Source organism: Nicotiana attenuata, chromosome 8 (genome assembly GCF_001879085.1).
Source record: "Nicotiana attenuata strain UT chromosome 8, NIATTr2, whole genome shotgun sequence".
Taxonomy (NCBI): Eukaryota; Viridiplantae; Streptophyta; class Magnoliopsida; order Solanales; family Solanaceae; genus Nicotiana; species Nicotiana attenuata.
Genome location: NC_031996.1, coordinates 43,386,061 through 43,406,104, shown reverse-complemented (window position 1 = coordinate 43,406,104; position 20,044 = coordinate 43,386,061). Strand labels below are relative to the sequence as shown.

Here is a 20,044-nt window from a genome sequence, read left to right as displayed (position 1 = left end):
TGGCCAGACTTTACATTTAAGATGACTTTCTTTGTGGGGTGGTTGGCATAGTATATTAATAAATACTGGTAGATGATGTTCTGTATACTGCATGCATATGTAATTATGTCAAATGTGTAGGTCAATAACAACAAATTCAGTATAATCTCACATATGTGGTATAGAGAGGGTAGTATATATGCAATCTTGCCTTACCTTGCGAAGATAAAAAGATTGTTTCTGATAGACCATCGACTCAAGCAAAACGCAATCATAGCAGTTATAAAAAGAAATACAGTAATAGAAAAGCCATGCAAGAGATCAAATGTGTAGATGTTGTCATTTAATTACCTACATACAGACTGATCATCTATTTATTTTCAATCCTGTTGCATAGCTATCTGTTTGGGATTACTTTACTGTTGGGTTTTAAGCATTAATATGGCTTAAAAGATGGTGAATGAGAAATGGAGGGAAATGAAATTTTTAGGTGAAATTTTAAGTTTACCCCCCTTGACTAAGGGACAGTGTCCCATATTGGAAGAGAAACAGGTTTTTGATCAGTGGCGTATGCAGAATTTTTCATAAGCGGTGTCACAATTTTAAACAGTGAACAAATAATAATTCACTATAACAACATCATATTAAGAAATATAAAGTTAAAATCATAAAACATAACTCAGGAATATTACTAAATATGAATTTTTATTTTTTAAAATGTATTCAAAACAACCTCATTAAAAATAATACTAAATACTTTTTTTATATATAAAAAACCTGACCCCAAATTTATTTGTAGATGAAGCTCAAAAAATCTATAACAAATAAGCCGCCCATCTTCGAACTTGTGACCTCTACTAGAAAAAATGAACCACTGGACCAAATAAGCTAGCCAGCAGTTCATATCAAGTGGTGTCACTTTATTAAATTTTGCTGTTTTATTGCTTTTGGATTTTAATTATATATACATATTTAATAAAATTTTCCGACCAAACTGTGTCACGTGACACCGCTTGGGCCAAGATGGATCCGCCCCTATTTTCGATGGATATATAAGCAATTGCTCTTATTCTAGCTCTTAAAGAGTTGAGAAGAATGCAAGCCTCGTGTCGTCGTCGTCGTCGCTCGCTCGGCTTCGGCTTCGGTCAAATGATCGATTGATTTTTTGGACCAAATTTATTTGTTAATAGTAATATTAAAAGAAATGTTATTAAATATTCGTTTTGATAACAGAATATTAATATTAAAATCCAACGGAATCGTTTTCAGTTTTACAGTTGTGTAACTGAAAATTAACCTCCCTCTTCAATTCTCGATTTATTATTGCATAAGGCCGTTTTGAATACACAGCCATTCTGAAAAGTTGCACCTCTTCAGTTTTCAGCCCAACATTGTCTATAAATACAAGTCCATTCTCTCAGAATTGCCAGACGTTTTTATGAATTCTCCTCCTTTCTTCTACATACTTTTAACTTCAAAGAAAGCAACAATAAGTGTGATTTGGCTTTGGCTTTGGCTTCGCGCCGTCATCGTCATCGCTCGCTCGGCTTCGGCTTCGGCTTTGGCTTCGGATTCGGATTCGGTCAAATGATCGATTGATTGATTAATTTTTTGGACCAAATTTATTTGTTAATAGTAAATATTAACAGAAATGTTATTAAATGTTCTTTTTAATAGCAGAATAATATTAAAATCCAACGGAATCGTTTTCAGTTTTTCAGTTGTGTAACTGAAAATTAATCCCCTCTTCAATTCCTGGTTTATTATTGCATAAGGCCGTTTTGCATAAACAACCATTCTGAAAAGTTGCACCTCTTCAGTTTTCAGCCCAACATTGGCTATAAATACAAGTCCATTCTCTCAGAATTTCCTACGATTTTCTGAGTTCTCCTCCTTTCTTCTACATACTTCTAACTTCAAAGAAAGCAACAGTAAGTGTGATTTGCTACCGAACTTTGTGTTCGCTGAAACACTGGGGTTTGAAGTACCACTACACCAGTGTGTAATTCGTTCTATCCTGGGAGAAAATAATCCATAACCTTGGGTACAAGGAGGGGATTAAATTCCTTAAGGAAACACTGTGAATTCAGTGGGCTCGGATTAACTTTTGTTTGGTTTACATTTTCTGTTTATATATTTTTCTATCTTTTCCGGAATTAGTTTACGAATACAGTTTACTAACAAGCTTAAGGAATTTGATATATTTTCTATATTTGTGTTATATTCACTGTTCTGGAGATTAAAACCTTTGTGGTTTTCTACTCCGTTGGAGATTAAAATCTACGTGATTTTAACGTTTGCTTGTGTCATTCTTTTATAGAAATGACTAATGATAACGGAAACCAAGGTGTTCCGATGGTGACTGCCAATGCGTCGACAAGCCGAACACGGGCATTGGCACCGGCGGAAAAACCCGAAAACTTTTCCGGGATTGATTTCAAGCGGTGGCAGCAGAAGATGTTCTTCTACCTGACTACTTTGAGTCTGCAGAAGTTCATTAAGGAAGATGTTCCTGTTCTGCCTGATGAAACTCCAGAGAATGAACGCTTTCTCGTGATTGAGGCATGGAAGCATTCTAATTTTCTGTGCAAGAATTATATTCTTAGCGGACTGGAGGACGATCTGTATAACGTCTACAGTGGTGTGTGATAACTAGGGATTCTAGTTCATTTTACACTCCTTTTTACTTGAGTTTTGATTAAAAATGCATACAAATAGTCCCAAAGGCTTACATGTTGTACTTGTTTGCAGGGTTTGGCCAAGAAAGTGACAAGAGGTCAAAAATCAGCTCAAAAAGGAGTGAAACCTGCACAAGTACCAAGAACAATTCAAAGCACAGCTACAATAGACCCACCGCGGCCGCAATCCATTTTATGCGGTCCGCGGTAAGGAGATTCAGAGAGGTGCAAAATTTTGGAAGCTCAAGCATTGCGGCCGCAAAGCATTTTGTGAGGATCGCAGTAGCCTCACCGCGGCCGCAATCCATTTTATGCGGTCCGCGAAGAAGAGATTCAGAGAGCTGGGATTTTAGAAGTCAGAAGCCACTGTGGCCGCAACACATTTTGTGCGGACCACAGTGAAGCCATCGCGACTGCAGTGCATTTTCCGCAGTCCGCGGTGGCCAGATTCAGAGACCTAAGAATTAAGCTAAAAAGCCTCACCGCGGCTGCGGTGCATTTTTCGCGGTCCGCGATACCTCGGCAGGGGTATTTTGTCCAGAAAAATTTGGCCTTGTATAAATAGTTCTTTTTTTAGATTTTTAGGGTATCTAACTTTGAGCTGAGCACGTGAACGACGTACTTAGACTATTTTGAGTAATTCTATAGTGGGTTTATCATTGAATCTTCAATTATTAGCTTGTAAACATATTATATGGGTTATTCTTCATCTAATTATCTGTTTTCTTCCATTATTATGAGTAGCTAGACCCATTAGTTAGGGTTGAGGCTCAACCCTAGTGTGGGTATTTGATGGGTCTTGTGTTTTATGGCTTAGATGTTTATGGTTGGTTGATATTTGGACTGATTTGAGTTTTCTATGTTGGGTTAGCGGTTGCAAACACTAATTCGTGCCTATTTGACTTGAGCTCTTCTTGAGAAAGAGAGCTTGAGTCTAGGTAATCAGTCCAACAAGGAATTGGGGCGTACTCAAGAGATTGATAGCCCCAATTAAAGGGTTAAATCTAGAGATAGTAATACCCGACTTGAGCCTACATTGCTTGTATAATTTCGACACCCAATTGGTCTTGAGAAAGTCAATTTGGGCAAAGTCACTCAAGCTACCGAGAGGTATAGAGTGAGTAGCATCGTGCATTGGTTATATCGTGATCCCAAATATAACAACTTTGCCTTAGACTTTAGATCCGGTCAAGTATCCACCTAGGGGGAAGTCACTTCCCTAGTGCCTCGTTACCTATTAGAAAACCTTTCAAGCAAATATTCTTAGTTTAATTTAGCAAATCAATAGTATAATATTAGAAGTAAAAAAGCAAACAATTATGACTGGAAGCGTAATTAAGAGCATTACACATTGCTAGTTTAGATAGGAATCCAATTCCCAATTCTAGCTCCCAGTGGATTCGATCCCGACCTTTTCGGGTAAAAGCTGCATCGACCGCTCTCGCCACTCCATAGTGGTGCAGGGTTGGCCCCGATCACTTTTTGGCGCCGTTGCCGGGGGGCTAACGGTTTTGGCTATCTATCTAAATAGTTTTGTGTATTGTTTTTCTTTCCTTCTGTGATACTAACTTGTGTGTGACGCCAATTCAGGTACAATATGGCAGCAAACAACAACAATGACCCTCTTGGAAACGTGGTTCCGGGGGAGGAGGTTGATGACATCGGTGAAGATGAGGTGCCTCTTGTGCCTCAAGGACAAAGGCGAGGTCGCCAGGCCAATGCCAATGATAATGTTCCAGACCCTCCCCCGCCACCTCCTAGAGTGGCTCCTCGGGTGCTTCCCAACAGTCCCACCACGGATCCGGGCGGGCAATTTTCAAATTACCAATATGATGCTTACCTTGTTGGAGCAGTGAGGGTATTTCACAGGTGCTCCCGATCAGAACGCTTACAAGAACCTTAAGGGTTTTGTTGATACATGCTGGGGGAGCAAGCAAACGAACGTGTCAGAGGATGCCTTGCGGTTGAGATTTTTCCCTTTCTCTCTTCGAGGGAAAGCATTAGATTGGCTGGAGAGACTCCCCAATCACTCCATCCATACATGGGATGAGTAGGCGGACAAATTCATTGCAAAATGTTTCTCGCCAGGGCACATGGCAACTTTGAGGGATGAAATCTTAGCTTTCAAACAGGAGCCCAACAAACCATTGCATGAAATTTGGGAGAGGTACCGGTCTATGGTAAAGGAGTGTCCCAACAACGATATGACTGAGGATATGATACAACAAACTTTCTATCGGGGCATTAACACCACTAACCAGTGCATAGTGAACCAACTCGCCGGGGGCAACTTCATGAACACACCGTATGATCAAGCGTGTGAGATATTGGATGAGATGGCGGACACTTCTTCCGCTTGGCAAAGCAGAGCAAATGTGCCACAGGGTGAACCCACGGTCATTCACTTGCACAAGGAGCTTCATGATCATGGACTGGCAATATCAGAACTTATAACAACAATGAACCAGTTAGCAAAGGCACAATTACAGTAGGTTCAAGCTCCTCGACAAGTAAATGCTATGGAAGGTGTCAATATGCTAGTGAACAAAAGAAGGCAAAGAAGCCAACAGAACCAAGGGAGTTCGGATCAATATGACCAAGACAGTGGTGGGTTCCAAGTTGATGGTTATGATGAGCAGAATGAAGAAGTGCAATACGTAAACAACTACCAAGGCCAAAGGCGCAATTCTTCCAACCAACAACAACAATGGAGATCCCAAGGCAATTGGGGAAATCAACAACAAGGGAACAATAATTGGGGGAACAACAACCAAAATCCAAATTGGGGCAACCAGAACAACAATCAGAACAATCAGGGTAACTGGAGCAGCAACAACAACAACTGGGGTGGAAACAATAATCAGGGTGGTTGGAACAATAACAATCAGGAAAATCGGGGGCAAGGCTTTCAAAGACCCCCAATGTATCAACAATGAACAATCCACCTCCATTCCCATCCCAAGGTCCTAGTTTATCCAACAATGACATGGGGAGAATTGAAATGATGTTTGAACAGATGATGAAAAGGAATGCTGACTCCGATGCTCAGTTGGCATCCCATAATACTTCAATCAGAAACTTGGAGGTTCAGCTAGGCCAAATCTCACAATCCTTGAATACTCGCCCTAAGGGAGCTCTACCTAGCGATACGGTAGTCAACCCGAAGGGTGGGAACCATACCGGGCAAGCAATGGCGGTAATTACAAGAAGTGGATGAGGCGGTGATGTGAATGCCTCCAAACAAAAAGAAATTTTGAGTGATGAAGTTTGTACAAGAGGATGAGATCCCTTTGGTGGTTGAGAATGTGATTTATGAGAGCATGAATGAAGAAGTGAGGATTGATATCAAAGATACCGAGGTGAAAACTCAGAATGACGTGAACTCGTCTAGGGAACACGTAATAGACATGCCGGAAGCGGTTATGCCTAAAGCCAAGGCTCCTTTGCCAAGGCCACCTCCACCTTATCCTCAAAGGCTCGCGAAGCAGAAAAATGAGAACCAGTTTAAAAAATTCATTGACATGATGAAGAGCTTATCCATTAATGTGCCTTTGGTGGAGGCTTTAGAGCAAATGCCTGGTTATGCTAAATTCATGAAATATTTGGTGACGAAGAAAAGATTCATGGACTGTGAAACTATCAAGATGACCTACCAAGTTAGTGCTATAGTGTATTCAATGGCTCCGAAGTTGGAGGATCCCGGTGCTTTCACCGTTCCGTGCACTATTGGGAGTGCAGACTTTGCTAAATCTCTATGTAATTTGGGGGCGAGTATCAACTTGATGCCCTACTCAGTTTTCAAGACTTTTGGTATTGGACAACCGAGGCCGACTTTCATGAGATTGCAAATGGCAGATAGATCGATGAAGAGGCCCTTGGGTATAATTGATGATGTTCTCGTCCGGGTGGACAAATTTATCTTGCCGGCTGATTTTGTGATTCTTGACTGCGAGGTCGATTTTGAGGTGCCTATAATCTTGGGTAGACCTTTGCTTGCAACTAGAAAGGCCTTAGTTGATGTGGAAGCAGGGGAACTCACCTTCCGAGTGGGTGATAAAAAAGTGGTCTTTCATGTGTGTAAGTCAATGAAGCAGCCCAACTGTACTGAAGTGTGCTCATTTGTGGATCTTGTCACGGCAGTGATAATTGATGATACTAGTGCAATGATCAATGTGGAGGACCTTCTAGAGGCAGTATTGTTGAATCTTGATGTAAATGAGGATGAAGGCTGGGTGGAGTGTGTCAATGCTTTACATGGAATGGGCTCTTACTCTTATGATCCTCGGAAGCTATCTTTGGATCTTGAGAATAGGAAGAATCCACCAACAAAGCCCTCAATCGAGGAACTTCCGGTGTTGGAGTTGAAGCTGTTGCCTCCACACCTCAGGTATGACTTCTTAGGCCCTAGTTCAACTTTGTTGGTTATTCTTTCCTCTTGTCTTGCTAACATGCAGGTAGATGCCACATTGGCGGTGCTCCAAAAGCGGAAGAAGGCAATGGATGGACTTTAGCTGATATTAGGGGAATAAGCCCCGCCTTTTGTATGCACAAGATTATTCTTGAAGATGATGCAAAGCCCTCATTGGAACATCAAACGAGGTTGAATGAGGCAATGCAAGAAGTTGTGAAAAAGGAGGTGATCAAGTGGTTAGACGTCGGGGTTGTATACCCCATCTCTGATAGCTCTTGGAGTTCGTCAGTGTAATGTGTGCCGAAGAAGGGTGGTACGAACGTGGTTACCAATGCGCAGAATGAGTTGATTCCTACCAGAACTGTCACCGTATGGAGGGTGTGCATGGATTACCGTAAGTTGAACAAAGTGGCCCGCAAGGATCACTTTCCATTGCCTTTCCTTGACCAGATGCTTGATAGACTTGCTGGGCGTGCCTTCTACTGTTTCTTGGATGGGTATTCTGGGTACAACCAAATTTTGATTGCTCCGAAAGACTAGGAGAAGACTACCTTCACTTGTCCATATGGTACCTTTGCCTTTTCTAGGATGCCATTCGGGTTGTGTAATGCACCGGCCACATTCCAGCGGTGTATGATGGCTATTTTTACCAACATGGTGGAAGATATTTTGGAGGTGTTCACGGACGACTTTAGTGTTGTGGGTGACTCATTTGATGAATGCTTGAAGAATCTTGATAGGGTGTTGGCCCGGTGTGAAGAAACCAATCTTGTGCTCAATTGGGAAAAATGCCACTTCATGGTTGAGGAGTGCATAGTCCTTGGCCATAAAATTTCAAAACATGGCATAGAGGTGGAAAAAGCTAAAATAGAGGTGATTTCAAGGCTTCCTCCCCCTACTTATGTCAAGGGGTTAGAAGTTTTCTTGGGCATGCGGGGTTCTACCGGAGATTTATCAAGGATTTTTTGAAGGTAGTGAATCCTTTGTGCAAGCTATTGGAAAAGGATGCCAAGTTCGTGTTCGATGAGAGATGTATGCAAGCTTTTGAACTTCTCAAGCACAAGTTGACCACCACTCCTATTATTACCGCACCCAATTGGAGCTTGCCTTTTGAGCTATGTGCGCGCGAGTGATGTTGCGGTTAGGGCGGTTTTGGGTCAAAGAGTGAATAAAATGTTTCATCCGGTGTACTACGCGAGCAAGACAATGAATGATGCCCAAATGAACTACACAGTGACTGAAAAAGTGCTTTTGGCTATTGTGTTTGCAATGGAAAAATTTCAGTGGTATCTCATGGGCGCCAAGGTCATAGTGCATACCGATCATGCCGCTCTTCGGTACTTGATGACGAAAAAAGATTCCAAAGCTAGGTTGATGCGATGGGTCTTGTTATTTCAAGAGTTTGAATTGGAAATTGTGGACCGGAAAGGTAGTGAAAACCAAGTGGCGGACCACTTGTCCCGCTTGGAGGAGGAGGAGCGGCCTCGTGATGGCCTAGAGATCAACGATTCATATCCCGATGAGCAACTACTTTCTGTGTCAGTGAATGATATGCCATGGTTGGCAGATGTTGCTAATTTCCTTGTGACTGGTATAATCCCGTGTGAGCTCTCTTTTAACCAAAGGAGAAGCCTAAACGGGATAGTTTGGATTTCTATTGGGATGTGCCGTACTTGTTCAAGATCTGCACTGACGGTGTGATCTGAAGGTGTGTCCCTAAGAAGGAGCAATTGAGTATCTTAGAGGCTTGTCATTCCTCTCCCTATGGTGGCCATCACGGTGGGGCGAGGACAGCTTCGAAGGCTCTTAGTTGTGGGTTTTACTGGCCAACTTTGTACAAAGATGCAAGTGAACTCCTGAAGAGATGTGACGAATGTCAAAGAGCGGGCGATATTTCGAAGAAGGATGAGATGCCTCTTAACACCATTCTCGAAGTTGATATTTTTGATGTGTGGGGCATAGATTTCATGGGCCCATTTGTTAGTTCGTGTGGCAATACCTTCATTCTAGTGGCAGTTGACTATGTTTCAAAGTGGGTGGAAGCCGTGGCTTTACCCAATAATGGGGCCCGAAGTGTTGTTGCGTTTCTCAGAAAGAGCATTTTTACTAGGTTTGGCACGCCTCGAGCAATTATAAGTGATGGGGGGTCGCATTTTTGTAATAGAGCTTTTGACACCTTGCTTACAAAGTATGGTGTCAATCACAAAGTTTCTACTCCTTATCAACCTCCGGCGAGTGGCTAAGTTGAAGTCTCAAACAGGGAAATCAAGAGTATATTGTAAAAAACGGTCAATGCAAATAGGACCGATTGGTCGAAGAAATTGGATGATGCTCTATGGTCTTATAGGACTGCTTACAAGACTCCGATTGGTATGTCTCCGTACCGGTTGGTGTTTGGGAAAGCTTGCCATCTTCTGGTTGAGTTAGAGCACAAGGCCATGTGGGCTTTGAGGAAGCTGAATCTTGAATGGGATGTGGCAGCGAATTTTCGTGTGGAGAAGCTTAATGAACTTGATGAATTCCGATTCCATGCCTACTCCAGTTCGTCCTTGTATAAGGACAAGATGAAGTACCTTCATGACAAGTATGCTCGTAGCAAGGAGTTCAAAGTGGGTGATTTGGTTCTCTTGTTCAATTCTCGGTTACGTCTATTTCTAGGAAAGCTTAAGTCAAAGTGGAGTGGACCTTTTGAAGTGGTGCTTGTGACTCCGTTGGGTGCACTTGACTTGAAAAACAAAAATGGTGAGATCTTCAGGGTTAATGGGCACAGAGTCAAGCACTATCTTGGCAAGATTGATGACAGCCACGTAGTGGCAATGATCCATCTAAAGTGATTTGATGGTAACCTGCGTCGTGCCGCGACGTTAAATCAGGCGCTTCTTGGGAGGCAACCTATGTGTCTTTCTTTTTGTTTTTCTTTGATTTTCCTTTTACTGTAGGATTAGTTTTTGGACTACCTGGTTTTGAGATGTGTGTAGGGTTGTTTTGATGCAGTGCAGGACCAAGTTGGAAAAATGTGTGCTCTCTGAATTTTGCACTGCGGCTGCATTGCATTTTTCGCGGCCGCAATGGCCTTAGTGCGGGGGCAAATTTTATGCGGCCGCGGTGGGGGTAGGTAACATGGGTCCCAGGTTCTTTTTCTATAAATAGGACCTCAGGCCTTCATTTATACTTTTCGACCCTTTGCTCTCTCAATAGTAAAAAAATCACTGTTCATCAAGCCCTAGCTGTGCAAATTCAATCTCTAATCTTCATTCATCTATTCTACATCTCATTACTGGTACTTTTAATCTTTCCCTAGTTTTTAACCTTGTTTATTTTCTTTTAATTAGTTAGTTTTACTTCTTTTTCTTCTCTTTTTCTTTCAATTTGTAGCGTAGTTTTCCATCATGCCATTTAGATTAGGATTAATTAGTGAAAAATGATGATTAAATACCTAGGGGCTTGATAATGAGTGAACTTAAGCTAAAAATGAGAAAAATATTGAAACCCTAGGTTGGTATTGCTGAGTGAAGTTTTCCGCGGACCGCGGTGGATTTTATGTGGTCAGCAGTGCCTCTTTGCGGTCGCAATGGTGTTTATGCGGTCCACATTGATGAACTTCAGAGAGTGGGTAGTTTGAACCCCACCTCACTGCGGACCGCGGTACCAGTTTGTGCGGTCCGCGGTGGTTCCTTTGCGGCCGCACTGCATTTTATGCAGTCCGCAGTAATTGTTTTCAGGCATATTCTTCACTGATTCTTCTTCAACTGTGATACTAACAAGCTTTAATTGAATTCCACTTGCAGACAATTGTTAAATCCCGAGGAGGTGGTGAAAGACAAAAAGGAAAAGCTGAGTCCTCCCGGGGTAGGGGACGAGGAACAATCAAATTGACCCCCCAAGTCCGGAAAGCAATTGGAGAAACAAGGAGACTATTAAAGGTTGCGGATAGAGCTGCTTCCCATTCAGAGGGAAGTAATTATGTCCCCTCCCGGGAGGCATCTGAGTCTGATTCAGTGCCGGAGTATATTCTTGATTTCCCGGAGAGGTTGAGATTGAGAGATGAACCTACTCCTCACCGGGCTCTCCTACTGCTCGAGCTTCAGTTCAAATTTCTTTTGAGTCGTCTGAGGGCTCAGCTGAGAGCGGTGACAGTGCCTCTTCTACCTCACCTACAGCTTCACCACCCGGTGACGATCCCATAGAAGAAGAAGAAGAATGAGGGGGTGTGCCCCAAGTAGGAGGGGTGGAGAGAACTAGGAAACCGGAGGTTTGGCAAGATAGGTTTGTTAGTGAATTGGCATACCACAAGTTCAGAGAATGGTGGCCCGAGAGGAAGTTGATACTTGAACGGACCTTCATTGATAGGGACCTTTTGCTTCACAACCCTAACGTGAGGAGGAAGTTCAGAGAGAGAGTGGGCTGGGAATACTTCAAAGTCAATGTTGAGGATGCAAATGAGCACTTAGTTAAGGATATCTACACTAATGTTGCCCACATCAAAGAGGGCACTAAAGTGACTAAGGTGCGGAATTTGACAGTGAAGTTCGATGGGAAGACAATCAATAACTACCTGGGCTTTATGGAAGAAGATGAATCACTATATTTAGAGAAGGTAGCATTGACCGAGGCAGCCCGTCCGTGGGTAGCAGAGTACCTGGAAATCCCGAGTACCACCCCAGCATGGTTGACAGCAGGAGTCCAAATTTTGAGGAGGACTCTAAACTTCGAAGCAAAGGGTTGGGAGACGTTCGTATGCAGCAGTTTGGATCCCACTACACATGAGAACTCTCTGTCTATGTCTCGGGCAATCTTGGTGGCTTCTATCATGGCGGGGTACCCGATCAACGTCGAGAATGTGATGTCTAGGGTGATCACACGGGTGGTCAATGAAGGTGATAGATCATATCCCTTCCCAAATTTCCTGACTATGTACCTTGATGACTTGGAGGTGGAGAAGAGGAAGTTTGATGTGAAGGTGAAGCCAAAGGCGCCTTTTTCCTGGTACAGCCTACAGAGTGATGACAACCCCAAAGGCAAAGATCCTAAAGGCAAATCCACTGCTTCTACTGGCCAGTCTGAAGAGCAGGTAGTAGTAGTAGCTCCTTTTCAGCCCCCCTCAGCTACCCCAGATATTGCCCCAGGACCCTCTACTACCACTACCCCAGATATCCCCTCATATTCAGCTTACCCATTGACTGCCCACCGTTTGAGCCAGACCCTTTCTAGTATCAACAACTGGATGCAGGCAGCTACTTCTAAGCTGGCTGTGCTTTCTACCTCGGTGGCAACCTAGTCTGTACCCCCTCAGCCACAGGTTCCACAGTCAGTGGAGGATACTCTCAAGGAGCTTCTGAACAACCAGAAGAAGCTCCTGGAGAACCAGCGATTGATATTGACGGCTTTAGATTCTCATGGAAAAGAATTGAAGGAGCTGGCCAAGGAAACAAAGAAGCTGAGAAAGACCAGAGCATCAAGGGAGTCTGTGAAAGAGTTGAGGGTCGAAGTGGAGAAAATAAAGGCAGCTGATCACTTGCCTTTGGAGCTGCTATTGCATGACCCGACCCCAGCAGTCCAGCCTAAGCAGGAGCAGGATTTACAGAGGGAATCTAAGAGGAGAAGGGTGATTCCCCGTACTGATGATGCGGTGATTGAGTTGGCGGAGCCTCAGGAAGGTTCCTCTAGCCAGCCCCAGGTTCCAGTACAGGCCCAGGTCCCAGTGCAGACACAGGCTATAGGGATCCAATCACAGGTTCCCGAGCAGTCCGAGGACCCAGGGACCCAGGCTCATGATCCTATGCAGACGGAGGGCCAATAGGGAGTTTTCTTTACTCTCTATCTTTTTGTTTGAGCTATTTTTGGTTAGTTAGCATTAAGGACAATGCTAGCTTTCATTTGAGGGGGTAGCTCTATTTTGATGATATGGTGTTCTAAATATGATACTATTTCCCTTTTATTATGCTTTGATTTTCACTTTTGGTATGTACATAATTTTACCAGTTTATTTCACTTCTCATATTTTGCAACTTTTATCTGTATATAAAGTTACTTTCTGATGTATATATTCATTCCCTCTTATGTATATTCGTCTAAATCCCCTCTTGTACATATTCATTTTACTTTCCGCATTTTCTTTTATTAGCTTCTTATTTCATTTTTGTAGCTTCTTATTTTGAGTTTTGCGTTCAAATAAGCCTTTGGTTTTCTTTATGCCACGGTTCTTTCCAAAGGTGGAATTTGTGTGAACCGGGTGGCTCTTCCCGATGATGGATGGCATGACAACCTTCTTAAGGGTTTGAGTATGTTTTCTTTTTACTTTTGTGTAAATAGTAGCTAGTGAGTAATAGTGCCTCAGGCAAAGCTTCACTTGGGCCTAACACATTTGCCTTTGATCCTATGGTCAAAAACAAATTGGTGTGTATATGATGGTAATAATTGTTACCTTGAGACTCTTGTGTTGGCCGACAATCATCAAGTGGTTTTTCGGGACCATGTATGTTGCTCAAATCTTACCTAAGGTCGTTGGTGGGCCCTCGACTCTGTCTCTTTAGCAATCCTATAGCTTGTGTGGTGAGAATTTGAATTGCAAGTCCAAGTCTCGTGCTATTGAGTCTAGAACTTGCCCTGAATGTTTGTCTAGGCAAAATCCTAAGTGTAGTTTGACTTGAGAAGTGATTATAGGCTCTCCTTGATCCGAATGATATCTTGAAAACATCCATAGCCTACCAATGATAATGTCCCTAGTCAACCCCTTTGAGCCATAGCCCTTTTTCCTTCAAAAACCATGATACAAGCCTTTACCCGTTTTGAAAAGACCCGCTCTTGGCACCCAATCTTTCCTTAGCACATGGCAAAAGCATAAGTTTGGGGGGAGAGATGAGGAATGCAACAAAGTGGTAAAAGGTACAAAAGCGAAGAAAAGGAAAGGCAAAAAGAAAAAGAAAGAAAAATCAAAAAGTCAAAAAGAATGAACAATATAGAAGAAATGAAAGGATTCAATAAAAGTAAAGTGATGAAAGGCGTGGAAAGCTTAGAAAGGAGAAAAAGGTTTGAAATGAACAAGAAAGAGTGACAGTGTGTCTCTCTAACCCCTAAGAAAGAAGTAAATGACTTCAAAAGTCAAGAGAATGTGTGCCAAAATAAAGCAAATGAAGTGCTTAAGGGAAGATGGAACCTACTTAGACCAAATATTTCGTACCCTGAACCAAAAGCCTTCACTATATCTCCACAAAAGCCCTATATGATCTTGAGTTGAATGAAGCTTACATTAGTGGTGACTCACATAAAGGACAAGCTTATGGTACTTAGGGCCGGACTTGTGACCTTTCTTTGAGAGAGATGAGTGTGTTTTCCACAATTCTCGTTCTGAGTGCTACAACCTAAAAGTGAGGTTTGCTTGTGGAGAGTTGAGGAGTATGAGTTTGGGTTCCACAATGACCAAAGTAATAGAAAGAGCCTTTTTATGAGTTGAGTCAATCCTTGATGCTTTTGTGTCGCACTAAAACCATGGTGTTTAAAAGGTTGAATGTTGTTAATGATTCATTTGAATTGAGGGCAACTGTTAGTCCCAATTGATGCTAGATGAGGTCACTTTAGGTCACAACAGACCCACCGCGGCCGCAATCCATTTTATGCGGTCTGCGGTAAGGAGATTCAGAGAGGTGCAAAATTTTGGAAGCTCAAGCATTGCGGCCTTAAAGAATTTTGTGCGGACCCCAGTAGCCTCACCGCGGCCGCAATCCATTTTATGCGGTCCGCGGAGAAGAGATTCAGAGAGCTGGGATTTTAGAAGTCAGAAGCCATTGCGGCCGCAACACATTTTGTGCGGACCGCATTGAAGCCACCGCGGCCGTAGTGCATTTCCGCGGTCCGCGGTGGCCAGATTCAGAGACCTAAGAATTAAGCTAAAAAGCCTCACCGCGTCCGCGGTGCATTTTCCACGGTCCACGGTACCTCCGCAGGGGTATTTTTATCCAAAAAATCCGGCCTTGTATAAATAGTTCTCTTTTAGATTTTTAGGGCATCTAATTTTTTGCTGAGCACGTGAACGACTGTTTTTTACTACTTTGAGTAATTTCATAGTTGATTTATCATTGAATCTTCAATTATTAGCTTGTAAACATATCATATGGGTTATTCTTCATCTAATTATCTGTTTTCTTCCATTATTATGAGTAGCTAGTCCCATTAGCTAGGGTTGTGGCTCAACCCTAGTGTGGGTATTTGATGGGTCTTGTGTTTTAAGGCTTAGATATTTATGGGTGGTTGATATTTGGACTGATTTGTGTTTTCTATGTTGGGTTAGTGGTTGCAAAGACTAATTCGTGCCTATTTGACTTGAGCTCTTCTTGAGAAAGAGAGCTTGAGTCTAGGTAATCAGTCCAACAAGGAATTGGGGCGTACTCAAGAGATTGATAGCCCCAATTAAAGGGTTGAATCTAGAGATAGTAATACCTGACTTGAGCCTACATTGCTTGTATAATTTCGACACCCAATTGGTCTTGAGAAAGTCAATTTGGGCAAAGTCACTCAAGCTACCGAGAGGTATAGAGTGAGTAGCATCGTGCATTGGCTATATCACGATCCCAAACACAACAACTTTGCCTTAGACTCTAGATCCCGTCAAGTATTCACCTAGGGGGAAGTCACTTCCCTAGTGCCTCGTTACCTATTAGAAAACCTTTCAAGTACTTATTCTTAGTTTAATTTAGCATCTCATTAGTATATAAGTAGAAGTAATCAAAAGAACAATTATGATTGGAAGCGCAATTAAGAACCATACGCATTGTTAGTTTAGATAGGAATCCAATTCCCAATTCTAGCTCCCTGTGGATTCGATCCCGTCCTTTTCGGGTAAAAGCTGCATCGACCGCTCTCGCCACTCCATAGTGGTGCTGGGTTGGCCGCGATCAGTAGTAGGTCGTGATTTTTTCACCTTTTGAGCTGGGTGTTTTCCACGTAAAAATACTTGCGTTCTTTAATTTCTGCATTTATTATTCCGCCACAGTAGTATAAGGAACGCATAGATGAACCAGGTCCTTCTATAATCTGTGGACACGAAAAATTAGACACGACACAAATCACCCCCCTATGTGGTATTGAAGTATAAAACATCATTTGTATAAGAACAAACAGTAGAACAAAGACTAAATTCATGTAGTCATTTAAGGTCAAATAATAATATTTATGTTCTTTGAAGCTCTTACGAGACACGCTTTTCATTTTTGTGATTTTACCTTTAAGCGATTTTTTATCTCTTTCTAATTTCATACGTTTGTAACTTGTCCTATGAGTTATTTTATAGGAAAATAAAGATTTTTCTTCTTCACATAAGAACAAACAGTAGAAGAAAGACTAACTTTCTAATTAATGCAATCATTTAAGACAAATTCTTCAGGTTTTTTCCCTAAAATTTTTACTATCTTTTTTTAGATTTGGATTTAACCTAGATGCTTGGTTATTATACAATACATTAAGAAGTATTGTAGCATCTAGCCTCAAAGAGAATATTATACATTGAGGGATGATATATTGAAAAAAATTATAGATTAAAGCTCAACAACAACAACAATAACAACAACAAATTCAGTAGAGTCCCACAAGTGAGATTTAGGAAGAATAGTATGTACGTTGACCTTATCAGTATCCTAGAAAGATAGAGAGTCCGTTTCTGATAGACCCTTGGTTCAAAAAAGATGAAAAGAAATAATAGAAACAAGCAATATCAATAACAAAGGATAATAACAGCACTCTAAGAGTCGGAAAAATAGATGGAAGGAAGCAATAGGAACACCTAGTAACAACAACAAGATAACAAAAATCTGAAGCGGAAGATAGTAGGAAACAATATGTAATACTAGTAATCTAAGAACAATACACTACTAGACTAACCCTAATACCCCCGATACGGAATAGAAATATGATTGACTACCTACTACCCTTCTAACCTAATTCTCGACCTCCATACGCTCCTATCTAGAGCCATGTCCTTGGTAAGCTAAAGTCCCATCATGTCCCTGCCTGATCTCCTTTCCCTATATTTCTTTGGTTTCACTCTACCTCTTCTCATACCCACTAAAGCCAACCACTCGCACCTCCTTACTAGGACATCTAAGTTTCTCCTTTTTACATGCCCGAACCATCTAGGCCCCGCTTCCTGTATATTTTCCTCCACGGGGGCCACAACCACCTTTACCCAGATATCCTCATTCCAAAATTTATCCAACTTAGTATAGACTTAAACAATACCTATAATAACTACATCGGAAGCCTCCACCTCGGGTATGTCCTGACCTCCACTAGATTGATATCCACCTTTGGGATATGATAGGTTACAAGTACTTTGGTTATAAGTACTTTACTTTATGTTTTAATAATGTAACAAACTTACTATCCCAACCAGATAAGGAACTTGTTACACATTTACAAGACCTCAAGATCACAAGGTTCCAGGTTGGGATTCAACGTGGAATATGATTCAATTCTTCAGAGTGGAAGGAACAGCTGAGGGAACAGGTCTCTACCAGTTCCCGAGGAGACTGTACAAAGTCAACTCTCCAACTGGAAAGTTGCTGCCTGCACACGCTACAGTGCATGAACAGTGCTGCAGTCAACTTTCCAAGCAGTCAACTTTCCAAGGAAGACATTTTACCTACCTTGCTTGCATCATTGTAAGTGATGTCACACATGTATATATGCATTCGAGGGAGGTAAAACAAATCACTTAAACATTTGACAAGCTCACTCACGTGACCATTCAACAAGCAAGTTTCAAGTGCTTCAAGAACAAAGAACAAAGCAACTACGGACCAATTCCCACATTGAGTTATTGTATGTCCTTAGTTGAGTTGTAACTTAGTAATAGTTCTTCAATTGTAATTCCTATCTAGCTTGTTTAGAAGCATTCAGGAGGAAACCCTTGTAAACTAAACCTGTGTGTTAAGTCTTGGCTAGAGTTAGTCAAGTTGCAAAGTCTTTGTAATAGAGTTATTACAAAGTGGCTTGTAATAGAGTATTACAAGTTAGTGAGGGATTAAGAGTTTAATCCTAGGTTGCATAGGTTGTAATCTAAAAGTTTCTCAGTAGTGAAGTTGAAATCCTACAAGGGTAGGTCATGGTTTTTAATCCCATTGAGCTGGGAATTTTTCACGTAAAATTCCTCCTGTCATTTAATTTCTGCTTTGTGTGTGTGTACTGTCGAACCTCATAGAGAACATGGTTCACTATAGAGTTTGGTGGACCCTTGTATTCTATCAATTGGTATCAGAGCAGGTTCTTTCTATCAGGTTAACACCTAGAAAGGATCCTCATGGCTGCTCCTCCAAACTTTGAAGAAGGCCAGTCTACTTACAGACCACCTAGGTTCAATGGACAGTATTATGGATGGTGGAAAACTGGAATGCATGACTTCATCATGGCTGAAGATTCTGAGCTATGGGATGTCATATGTGATGGACTATTTGTTCCTACCAAAAACCTTGGTAGCCCACCAGTAGCCATTCCCAAGACAAGGAAAGAATTCAATGATCCAGATAGAAAGGCCATAGAGAAGAACTTTTGTGCTAAGAAATTCTGGTGTGTGGTATTGGACCTGATGAATACAATAGGATATCGGTATGTCAGTCAGCCAAAGAAATGTGGGAAGCCTTTCAGACAGCTCACGAAGGAACAACACAGGTCAAGCAATCCAAAATCAACATGCTCACAACTGAATACGAGCTTTTCAGGATGTAAGACGATGAATCTGTCCAAGAAATGCATACTCGGTTCACCTCCATCATTAATGAGCTTCACACCCTTGGTGAAACTATTCCAAGGAACAAGCTGGTTAGAAAGATCCTAAGCGTGCTACCTATTCTTGGGAAAGGCAAAGTGAACGCCATTACATATGCGAAAGGACTTGCAGGAGCTAACTATTGATGAGCTTGTTGGCAATCTAAAAACATATGAAATGAAGAAGAAGAAAGACAGTGAAAGAAGAGAGCCCAAAAAGGAGAAGAACCTGGTCCTCAAAATAGAAAACAACGAGTCAAGTGGTGAAGATGGTGATATGGAATACCTAACAAGAAGATTCCAGAAGATGGTTCGCAGGAATGGAGGCATTCCAAAAAGGAGAAGTTCTAGCAAGCCAAAGAATTATGATCTCTGTCATAAATGTGGCAAGCCAGGACATTTCATCAAGGGTTGACCTCTCCTAAAGTAGGATCAGTACAAGAACAACTCTAACATAGCAGCCAAAAGGAACCTGGTTCTTGATAGACGCTTCAATAGAAAAAATGCCGCTAACAATGTCGTGAGACAAGCTCTTGCAGCATGGGGAGATTCTTCAAGCGAATCTGGAGAAGATGATGAACCAGGTAACAGCTCTATGATGGCAGTAGAAAGTGAATCAACTGAGTATGACTCAATTTTTGCTTTGACGGCCCAGTCTGATGATGAAGATGACGATGATAATGAGGTAAATTTTCTGGATGTTCAGAAAAATCTAAAATCATATTCTCCTAAGAAACTCATGTCTTTGGCAAATGTGCTAATCGACGCTTATCATAGTCTTATAAATGACATAGATGTCTTTACAGTTGAACTAGGAGAAGCAGAACAGTCTATAGATGACCTAGTAATAGTTGTAGTTGATCTAAGAGAGTCAATTGAGAACCTGAAGAAAGAAAGAAATGTCTTAAAGAAAGGATTAAAAATGTAGAACAAGAAAGAGATGACCTTCTAGTGGTAGTAATGGACTTGAAGGAAACCATTGGGAAACCTACAATGGAAAGTAGGGCTGAAAATTATCAAAAAGGAAAGGAAGTTGCAAGCGAGGCACACATTAAGCTTGAAAATGAGCTAAATTCAGTGCAGTTTAGTCTGTGTGCTGAGCTTGATAAAAACAAACAACTTCAGGAAGAACTAGGTAAAGTGAAGAGTGATCTTGAAAAATAACACAAGTGGACCTGGTCCTCTGATGCTATCACTGCCATGTACTCCAACAATGGGGAAA

At 41.7% G+C, this 20,044-nt stretch overlaps 1 protein-coding gene across 1 annotated transcript; it reads left to right on the top strand.

Moving 5' to 3' along the window:
* On the top strand, positions 11,633–19,750 carry LOC109231708 (uncharacterized protein DDB_G0290587-like). The gene is made up of 4 exons (XM_019397346.1): positions 11,633–11,736; positions 12,061–12,319; positions 12,416–12,802; positions 19,253–19,750. The coding sequence occupies exons 1-4, from the start codon at positions 11,633–11,635 to the stop codon at positions 19,748–19,750; spliced, it is 1,248 nt and encodes a 415-aa protein (XP_019252891.1).

What these genes read in the sequence shown, in the direction of transcription:
- LOC109231708 (XM_019397346.1), top strand. Translation starts at nt 11,633, where the DNA reads ATGGAAGAAGATGAATCACTATATTTAGAGAAGGTAGCATTGACCGAG. An exon ending in CAGCTACTTCTAAGCTGGCT is followed by an intron (nt 12,320 to 12,415) that starts GTGCTTTCTACC and finishes CTGAACAACCAG; the next exon opens with AAGAAGCTCCTGGAGAACCA. An exon ending in CTATAGGGATCCAATCACAG is followed by an intron (nt 12,803 to 19,252) that starts GTTCCCGAGCAG and finishes CTCCTAAAGTAG; the next exon opens with GATCAGTACAAGAACAACTC.